The sequence below is a fragment of the Asterias amurensis genome, chromosome 5 (assembly GCF_032118995.1).
Source record: "Asterias amurensis chromosome 5, ASM3211899v1".
NCBI lineage: Eukaryota > Metazoa > Echinodermata > Asteroidea > Forcipulatida > Asteriidae > Asterias > Asterias amurensis.
In genome coordinates, this window is record NC_092652.1 from 25,610,306 (window position 1) to 25,621,327 (window position 11,022).

General features: G+C 38.6%; 2 protein-coding genes across 10 annotated transcripts in view; both read right to left on the minus strand.

The window, feature by feature from the left end:
* LOC139936946 (intermembrane lipid transfer protein VPS13A-like) overlaps positions 1-509 on the minus strand; it is an 88,524-nt gene extending 88,015 nt beyond the window's left edge. For 3 of the 9 annotated variants that reach the window (XM_071931804.1, XM_071931803.1, XM_071931800.1), the window contains exon 1: positions 158-507. In XM_071931804.1, the coding sequence (XP_071787905.1) occupies positions 158-257 (100 nt within the window). In that variant the 5' untranslated portion in view covers positions 258-507. Of the gene's footprint in view, positions 1-157 lie in introns of all 9 variants that reach the window. The other 6 variants (XM_071931808.1, XM_071931802.1, XM_071931807.1 and 3 more) reach the window with 4 other exon arrangements.
* A 1,017-nt stretch (positions 510-1,526) lies between these two features.
* LOC139937851 (uncharacterized) lies at positions 1,527-10,606 on the minus strand. The gene is made up of 7 exons (XM_071933199.1): positions 10,468-10,606; positions 9,482-9,869; positions 7,801-7,905; positions 4,172-4,272; positions 2,538-2,678; positions 2,116-2,262; positions 1,527-1,617 (listed from the first exon to the last, which is right to left on the minus strand). Exons 2-7 carry the CDS (start codon positions 9,622-9,624, stop codon positions 1,541-1,543), a joined length of 714 nt encoding a protein of 237 aa, XP_071789300.1. The 5' UTR covers positions 9,625-9,869; positions 10,468-10,606; the 3' UTR covers positions 1,527-1,540.
* Between the last annotated feature and the right edge of the window lie 416 nt (positions 10,607-11,022).

An 11,022-nucleotide genomic window follows, 5' to 3' on the forward strand; every position in this document is an offset into this window, starting at 1 on the left:
ACCACTGACCATGTTACAATACATAAACCACTGAATACACATCGTTATAAAATCCAAGAACTTCAACGTGGTCAATGATATTGAACATCATTGTTGTCCTTCATTCAAATTCAACTTTCAAGGTCAAATCTAACTGTGGACCAACAAAAACACTCACCTCCCCAAATGCCAAGTTTCAACTGCGATGCATCAAGATTCTCAATATATTGGCCCAGAAAACGGTTCAGCAAGTCCACAACAAGCGATTCGAACACCATTTTCACAGCTTGACGCCCGAAAGCGTGCTAAAAATGGGCGAAAAGGGGCGGTTTCGTGCGACCAAAATGGTGTTGATTCTGTGCATGCCCGATCGTGGCTGCGCTGACACACAGATGACAAACAAACCAAAATACGCGCATGCACAAAAGTGTGTACAAATTTCTTTTTGTCCATCCGCACATCGTTAACACACAATCGATGCCGAGGGACGTCTGGGTCAAAGGTTAACCTAGGAAAACAGCCGTCGGGTGTCTAGACGAGGCGCAAGGGCATTTTTATAGCACGAAAGCGCTGGTATTATTGGTTGACTGAGGAAAAACATCTTATTATCTTGTATACAAATGGATTTGGGGATATTTACGTGATACGCTTTTAGTTTTTCACAACTGTAGAACCTCTTTTCTAAAACAATCTCCGTCTTGCTACTTTAAAGTAATACGGTGAGCATTTTATTTTGTAGAACTTTATTTTTATTTTTTTTTTCATCCCAAATAGTATTTGAAATAGGCCTATATAATGTTTAAACAAAATTACAAAGTATATACATACATGTTTAAAGTAATAAACCAGGGAAAATCAAATGGGGAAATTTTAAGCATTTTGGGGGTTTCACAAAGAAAAATATTTAGCCATAGCCCTAAGTGTTTGGGCCACATAGCATTAGTGCAAACTCATTTAGATTCTCGCATAGGCTTATATAAGGGTATGTTAGACGTAAATAGATTAGGAAAAATACCTCCTTCCCTCCCATATATATACATAGAGCTAAGCACAACAAAACCATGCTCACCACAAAAAAAAACATTACATTACTAATACAATTTCACGAACAAGAGGGCCTACGACTGGATTCTTTGCTATTGGCCCCTCAAGTTTATTGAGCCCTTTCAAGCTAACATGTGAGATTTCACCATAAAACCCGTAAAATTGTGTTCCTTTATATTCAACGATAAAACCCTTGTTGTAGTTCTTCACGATTATAATGACTCTGGATTCTCTGCTAAAGAAGCTCTATTATGAAATTGGCTTCAAACATTTCATCTTCAATCCTCAAGCACTTAGCTTAAGCGAAACCTTGCAAGGAAATCATTTATCCGATGTCCTTAATTGCAAAGTTTCAAGGGGGAATAAACAAGTGCATCCACTAATTGATAACTTCCCAAGTGTCCAAAATAGGTCATGAGGTGGCGCCCTTCAAGATAGCAGGTACTGACCATAGGGCTATATAAAATTTTATATCGTAAATATATATAGCTCTTTGGTACTGACAGTCAATGGTTTACTAGCTGTACGTATAGAAGTGGAACAACGAGAACAACAACAATATCAAAGGATGTGATGATCTTGTGTAGCCATCGGCTGTAAAATAGAAGGAGAAAAAAACATCCATAAAATTGATATATACTCACATCTGAAAAGCAACCTTCTGTAATTTGTTTTATTAGAACCGGAACATTGCTGAACACTGGCCCTTTCCCTGACAAAACTGGAAATTCATTATTTTAGGGCGTTTCTTGGGTCCTTCCAAACTAAATGTGAGATTTAATAATGAAAAACAAAAAATGTGATCCTTTGTTTGGAAAACGATAAAACTTTGTAACTCTTTATAAATATAATGTACTTCTTTGTATCCTTGCAAAAATGAAGACGTGTGGATTATAGCTTTTCATAGCAGTGCCTATGAACGTTCAGTCATGTCATGCACTGAGCAAACTATTTTTTTTTTTTTCAAGGTGACTTTAAAAATCAATGCTGTTTTTAAACAACGATTTCAAAGCTGATAAATTAACACTTATTGCATTTCCTTTACAAATTTGTTTGAGGAAAGTGGGCAATATATTGCATCTCACAACTCACATCTTGAACTCATCGCCAATAGACACTGCTCGTTCCTTTGTCCGGGATCGCATCGACACAGCCCTGTTTCCTTGTCACACGACGCCGCCGTGTCTGAACAGCTACATCGGTGCTGGCAGTCGGGACCATACCGGTCAGAGGGACACTCTGGTAATAACCAGATGAAGAAAAGAATAAAACAAAAAATTACTCACAGAAAAAAAGAGTTAAGAAACTATTACTAATGCAAAGTTTTACTATAAAAAATAATCTTTGGATGAAAAAAAGAGAGAACAAAAACCCTTTCACTTGAGGTGATCCCATTGTGAATCAACCCACCTTGAAACCAATTAACTTTATACGTTGTGTAAGGTACGAACACATTATTTCCTTTTAATATAATAATTGGTATTCATAATTCAAATGCTAAGTCTAGTACCTACCCTCTTTGCACATGACTCCAAAGTATCCCGATAGGCATGTACATCGACCGTCTGCAGGGCGGCAGGAACCATACTCAGACTCCAAACATAACGACGAACAAGGGAAGGCGCAGTTGATGCCATAGGATCCCGGCAGACAAGCTGTAAAAAAAATTGGTAAAGTTATTCGGCACAAAGGCAAGAAATAGTACGAATAGTATAACTGATGGAGTTTTTTGCATTGAGTTATTTATGGCTTAATTGCTAAAACCGTTACACATTAATATTGGTATGGTCCCTACACCAACAACCAAAACATGGAATGAGATAAAAAATAAACATGGTCCGCATTTGGACTTGAACCCAAGACATCTGACACTCCGGACAGAATAATACTCTACACAATCTGAGCTTGTTTTGTTAAAGCCAGTGATGATTAGTAAATGTATAAAGAGTCGTTACGGATATTATGCATAAACTTACTATCACTTTTCAATTGTTTCAAGACGAATATATCTTTCAGTGTGTATACTATGGTGGCCCTGAAGGGACATCGCATATCGCAAACGTGTGCGCATACGTATGCAATGTCGTGAAACAATTCGCAAATATGTGCGCACACGTATGCAATGTCGTGAAACAATTCGCAAATATGTGCGCACACGTATGCAATGTCGTGAAACAATTCGCGAATATGTGCGCACACGTATGCTATGTCGTGAAACAATTCGCGAATATGTGCGCACACGTATGCAATGTCGTGAAACAATTCGCGAATATGTGCGCACACGTATGCAATGTCGTGAAACAATTCGCGAATATGTGCGCACACGTATGCAATGTCGTGAAACAATTCGCGAATATGTGCGCACACGTCTGCGAATATTATTTGCGATGTCGTGAATTTTATTGCATACCATGTTGCATACCTTTGAATAAAATGTCTAATGATCTGGGGGGTTTCTTTCCAACAGTGAGATAAGCGGTAGTCATTGCAGCAGTAGTCTTCTTTGTGAGGCAAGCGAGGCGTGTGGTCGTCCTTGACCTGGTGCCAAGTTCCTGGGTATACACATGCTTTACAGAGGGAGCCTGCTGTAGCGCCACAGTACTCCCTAGATCGGTAACAAATTATCCACAACTATGACATCATCCTAATGGTATGCAACATGGTATGCAATAAAATTCACGACATTGCAAAACAAATCGCACTCGTGTGCGCACATATTCACGATTTGGTTCACGAAATTGCATACGTGTGCGCACATATTCACGACTTGGTCCACGAGATTGCATACGTGTGCGCACATATTCGCGATTTGTTTCACGACATTGCATACGTGTGCGCACATATTCGCGAATTGTTTCACGACATTGCATACGTGTGCGCACATATTCGCGAATTGTTTCACGATATTGTATACGTGTGCGCATATATTCGCGATTTGTTTCACGACATTGCATACGTGTGCGCACACGTTTGCGTTATGCGATGTCCCTTCGGGGCCACCATAGTATACACTTTCCAAATGTGTTAGAGCTTTTTTAAAGTTTTAAGATACAGATTTCCCCTCATCTATACTATAATAGCGCTTAAATCGCATTATTAATTCATTTGAAAGGAAACCTGAATACTATTCGAACATAATGATACTTACGTTTACACATTGTTCCATTAGTCCGGTATCCCGGACAACACACCCTCTGTATTTTGTATCCCGTCCGTACTTCTCGTTTATAAGTAGTTTGGTATACCGCTCTAGAAAACCAAAGTAACAAAATAAAACTTCAGAAATTATGTGAAATTTTCAGTTCAATGTCAACCGAATCCAGGAACATCTAAACTTAAAGTAAGCGTACTCTTAAAGCCATTGGACACTTTCGGTACAGAAAACAAATTAAAAGTTCACAGATTTACAAATAATTTACAGGGTTCACAGAAGGTAATGGTGAAATACTTCTCTTGAAATATTATTCCATGAAATGCTTTACTTTTTGATATCGAGAATTACGGATTTATTTTAAACACATGTCATGACACGGCGAAACGTGTGGAAACAAGGGTGGGTTTTCTCGTTATTTTCTCCCGACTCCGATGACCGATTGAGCCTAAATTTTCACAGGTTTGTTATTTTATATATTATAAGTTTTGATACACAAAGTGTGGACCTTGGACAATACTGTTTACCGAAAGTGTCCAATGGCTTTAAAAGGTAGGGTCTTATAGTCACGGTAATGAGCCAGAAAAGTGTGTAACTATTTATATCCATAAGCTTAGCCTTATTGTTGTAAAGGATGCAACAGTAGTGAGCAATCTGTGAATTTACTTCGTCTGGATTGCCCCCCGTTGATTGGACAAATAAAACAATTTCTTTGACAAATTTAAAGTGATTACAGCCACCGATTGGGTAAGACAAAAACATGAACATGGTGTCCATCATTCAACATTTTAATTCACGGTTGTAAGTGTTTTTCTATGTCAATTAAAGGAACACGTTGCCTTGGATCGGACGAGTTGGTCAAAACAAACGCGTTTGTAACCGTTTTTTATAAAATGCATATGGTTGGAAAGATGTTTTAAAAGTAGAATACAATGATCCACACAAGTTTGCCTCGAAATTGCGTGGTTTTCCTTCTACTGTGCGAACTAACATGGTCGGCCATTTATGGGAGTCAAAATTTTGACCCCCATAAATGGCCGACGTGTTAGTCGACAAGGTTAAAGGAAAACCACGCAATTTCGAGGCATGTTTGTGTGGATCATTGTATTCTACTTTTACAACATCTTTCTACCCATATGCATTTTATAAAAAACGGTTACAAACGCTTTTCAAACACCAACTCGACCGATCCAAGGCAACGTGTTCCTTTAAAGCCACAGGGGGGAATTGACTGGATACATTTAAATGGTTGGGGATTGAAAATTGCTCTTTACAAAACTTATCGACACCCCCATCCAATGTTGCTATAAATACCGACTATTTGTTCTCATACACGTGACCCTATAATGATGTTTATACTCCATGTGCGCACAAACCTTACCCAGTAAAAAATGTTTTACACTAAACCGTTAACTTTGTATTTCCTATGGTAACATTTAATTGAAGTCCTTGGGAATGGCCTGACTGGCTAGAGTAATGGCGATGACATCATTATTAAGACACATTCATCATCAGTGATAAGTGACACTTTGTGACAATGTAAAGATCATGGTCAGTGTTGAAAGAGAAAATGAAGCAGGTGCGAATCTAGTCTTGTCCAAGGCTCTTTACGCAAGCACCGGTCGCATGCAATTATGTCCTCTATATGCAATACTATCCGGAGGACATTATGGCATACGCAATAATTTCCGCCGGACGGTTTTGCATATGCAATGGTGTCCGCCCGGACGCTGCTGCATAATGCAATTGTGTCCGCCCGGACACATTTGCATATGCAGTTGTGTCCGCCCCGTGCAAAACCGTCCTTGCAGTAATTGGTCGACGGAACACTCTCGCCATTTTTTTAAAAGCTAAGTGCATGTCATGAATGACATGGGATGTTCGGCCGTTGGGTATTCGCCTCAATCATAAATACGTGATACGCTGCATAAAATATACGTAGGTTCAGTGCATGCACGCTCGCATACGCGCGCAGTCATGTGCATGTCCACCGGGCGGTTTTTTTCATAGCCCGGACACGATTGCATATGCAAAAGTGTCCGGAGCGGACAGTATTGCATGGCGGACACAATTGCATCTGACAACGGCCCGTTCTGAGTTCACGAACTGCATAGATACTATACCGCACGGTACATAACAGTACTTGATACCGTGGGGTCGAAACATGGCTTTTCGAGGTATCAACGAGGTTACAAAATTTGTAACCTCGTTGAGAGCCTTGGATAAGGGTAGTGCGAATCGGTCAAACACAGTTACAGAAACATACAATCTGACTCTATCTTCCAATGTTTAATTCCGAAAGGTGGTGAAGTACAAATCATCGTGAAACTAGTGCTGTTACGAGCACTTAAACATTTTGTGCAACAGAAAACATCGAGCAAGAGCTAGTAGATATCCAGTACAGCCATTTTGGTTCTAGTCCTGTTACCATTTATTTTATGCCTTTCACTCACGAGGAAGGCGGCAATGAACTGGGTGGGCTGGGAGGGGTGGGGGGTAAACTTTGTTGGTCAATATCTGACAATTTTACTTGAGTTAGATGAAAATAAACCACGGGGCCGGACGTGCCTCCTGTGCCCCCATCCCCTCCCATTCACACCGAGTTACGCCACTTTAGGAAATCACCTGTTTGTCGTTCAAGAAAACAGGGTCGACTACTGAGGATGCTGCTTGGTAATTAAAAGTTACAACATTGACCTCGGAAAGGTTCACTAAGTAATAACAGGTGTTTTAGGGTCAAATTAATCAAGCTATGTTAAGTCAGGTTTTCCTTTACACGCATGTCTTCTGACCCGGCTTCGATGAACAGATTTCCCGAGTGGCTTTTGACCAGGGTCCTATTTCATAGAGCTGCTTAAGGGATTTGGGTACTTTTTGTAACACAAAACAAATGTCCACAGATTTAAAATACGTTTTTACATGCTAAAAAATTTTTCGTCTCATGATCAGTGAGACGAAAATTATTTTCATGACAAAAACTACCGCAACTCAGAAAGTAACATTTTCAGGGAAGCTTTCTACTATCATTATCTTCAAACTGTGTTTTTTTGTCCTACAAAAGTACTTTGTCTAAACGCTTATCGTTTTAAGGAAAAAGCTGACACAACTTTAAAGGCACTGAACACGTTTGGTAGTATTGTCAAAAACCAGTATTCTCACTTGGTCCATCCCAACATGCATAAAATAACAAGCCTGTGAAAATTTGAACTCAATTGGTTATTGAAGTTGCAAGAAAATTAATGATGAAAGATAAAACACCCTTGTTGTACAAAATAGTGTGCATGCTTTTAGATAGGAATAAAAGACATCTGCCAGAAGTCTTTTATTATTTGAGTGAGAAATTACCTCTTTCTCAAAAACTACGCTACTTCCGTTTCTCACAATGTTTTATACTATGGGGAGCGCACCATTGCTCATTACCAAGTAAGGTTTTATGCTAATATATATTTTTGGTAATTACCAAACGTGTACAGTGCCTTTAAATATACATTATTTTCTTTTTATAAGAAACAGAACAAAGGCAGCAAAATACATCAAAACTTCTCTTAAAAGAATATGAAAATTGTCACAACAAACAAAATAAAGGTTTGTGTAAGTTTAAAATCTCGTTTTTGACAGATACCCACCTTCGGGAGGTGCACATGAACAATTTGATGAAATCCCCACACGGTGCGTAGAACACGCGATGATGTGAAACTGTCACTGCTGGTACTGTGACCATTTCTTTAAATCTAAACCAAAATAAACCTCCAAAGTTAATGAAAATCAAGAATTTACTTACTGATTCTGACATGATTGCAAAAATTTGTTACGTTTCGACCCCATAAAAGAGTCTTTATGAACAAGGAGACTCATGCTCGGGCCATTTACAATTTTTTTAAAACCTATACCATTAGGTCCTTTTGGTTGGTAAACAGTTTGCAACAGCTATTCTATATTTCTCATAGAGACATAATTGAGACACTATTTTGAAAAGATGAGGTCAAATAGTTTGTTCAAAAGATATTATTATATTTATTTGTTTTATGGAGGGCGTTTGTCGAAGTCGTGTCATTCAGTTTGTACAAGGTTCTGTGTGGATTACACCAGTGGTTTGTGGTGTGTTTATTTGAAACTAAATAATGATATTTCATTAACTCTTAAACTGTGGTGTATTGGTCCTCTTCTTCAAATGGGTCTAAACGGCCACCTGGTGAGTAGTTACAGGTCATCATTTATCATCTATCAGAATAACACACTTGTACTAACTGATGAGCTGGACCAAGGACATTATACAATAATGGTCAGTGACCACTTAAATTCATTTTGTCAAGGAAGTCATTAAATTCGAACTTATATGACTATCGTATTTTCCGGTCTAAAAGTCAACATCGTGCAAACCATGTCGAATTATAAAAACTGAATTATCTACTAAAGAACCGATTATTTTCTCATGTTAGCTTCATGTACTCTCACGTAGTAACGTTTAAATAATTCTTGTTAAATATCGTCTGATTATTGTAGTAGGCCCAATTCCCTTGAGCTTAGTATAGGATTAATATTGATTGACAGTGGGAAAGATTCCAAACAAGTTTTAACTTGTTAAAACAATCATAACACCTACAAGTAAATAATCATAACACCTTTGAGAGTGAAACAGTTCGTTTAATGTTGTGTGTTACAATTTTGCAATCGCAGTAAAACTTGAACCCAGCATATGATTTTGATACCAAATGTTATAAACCAACTGTTAAAGGCATTGTACACTATTGGTAATATTGGTAATTACTCAACATAATTATTAGCACAAACTCTTACTTGGTAACGAGTAATAGAGAGCTGTAGTATAAAACATTATGAGAAACAGCTCCCTCTGAAGTAACGTAGTTTTTGAGAAAGAAGTAATCTCGCACTAAAATATTTCGAGACCTCAGAATTTGATTTTGCAAACTCGAAATCAAACATCTGAAAGCACACAACTTAGGGCGCCTTTTCTTCCATTATTCTCTCGCAACTTCGACGACCAATAACACATTGAGCGAAATTTTCACAGGTTTGTTATTTTATGCATATGTTGAGATACACCAAGTGAGAACACTGGTCTTTGACAACCAAATAGTGTCCAGTGTCTTGAATGATGAATATCGGGTAAAGAAAACAGAGTTGTTATTTAAAACAGACTGATGTAAAAGCACGACCAAAAGAATTTGAAATTGTAAGATTTTTTTGAGAAACTTTTAATTGCGCGAGAAATGGAAGTATGTGTGACGTTTGAATTTGCCGCATGCTTGCCGAAAAATGACCGGGAAAACCGTTAAAGCTCCTCACCTTACTATTTGTTGACATGCATGGTCACCTGGTTGGTCAAGTCGTGCTTCTTTAATAATCGGTGGCCAGTAAGCCGTAATTACCCCAGCCTCGATTAAGAACACAGTCATCCAAAGTATCAAGTATGTGGGCGACATCTTCATCACAATTCGTAAGGAGAGGTTCACGGAATGTTATGGTTGTTGCTATGTCCAATCTTTCATAAAGCAGACACCAGTAGAAGCCCCAAGTTACAACGACGTGGATCCACCGAACAGGGTTAAAAGTTCACGGTTCCTCGACGAATGCTTCCCCCTCTCAGATGATGGACTTGTGGACAACTCTACTCTGAATCAGAGATGATAGCTTGAGGTCCCGGAGCGACAGACACCGACCAATATAGGTTGGCCTATTTGGTGAAAAATCAAGGAATTAGTAAGCATCTTAAATTTAGCATTCCCAAAGAAATGCCTTCAGCTTGTTTTGATAAACTTTATTTCAAAAGTACGTCCTTTTTAGCTGCTGAGGTGTGGTTAATTTTGTTGCAGAATCCGGGTACATCACACTTAGCACCGTGCAACAGGTAAAATGTGTCACAGAGACAGTATTTCGAATAATTAACATTGGAGACTTTGAGCATAAGCTGACATTTCCGATAACTAATTTCTGGTCAAGGAAAATGTTCAGATTTTATTGGGACCCGTTGTCTAGACAGTTTTGAAGTTTGTTTTAAACATCACCAGCGACATCACTTTTTGTACTGTTAATATTATTTAATTTTTTTGTTGAACAACTATGTCATGTCGAGGAGACATATTTTACATTCCGTGAAGGGAATAACAGCTTACGGTTTCGCGTCCATTTTGCAAAGGTCTGCTGGAAGCGTCACTAAAATAAGACGGCAAAACAATCAAAATTACCTTTTAGAGAAATTGTGGCATTTGAAGGGGGATGGAGGGGTGCATGGAAAGGAGCTCCCGGGGTAAACTTTGAGACAACTTACCAACCTGTTTACAAAGAGAGGGCGTCGTGGAGATACAGTTCAGCTGCAACTTGGTACAATGCTTCACTTGTTCTCTCCTTGAACCGCATAACAAGAGAGAGAGAGAAAGAAATAGAACACCGGGAAACAAACTATTCGTAGATCCACACCTGTACCCATCAAGGCTATTTTGTCTACAACTAATACACCAACTGAACAGAAGGTTGCGTCTTAATGTTACATTCTACGGGTGCAGTTTATCTTTAGACGTCTCTCCAGGGACACGGTGACAAATCTTTAAGATTCAGAGGGAAACTGGATGACTGTGAGTCACTGTGCAGTTTTCTACAGGTTTTCTAGATATACACATTTTAAAATTTTAGAGTGATTATCACCCAAACTGTCAGATGAATTGAGTGCTCACCCATTTGAGACAGGTAATGAACTATTTTTAAACAAAAATGTAACAGCAGGAAAAAACAACATTCCACCGGTAAACGTAAACTTGATGGAACCATGTGCCAGGGTCTCGGAAGGAAATAATTTTGTGAACTTTTCGTTTCACGAAAGTATCCACCCC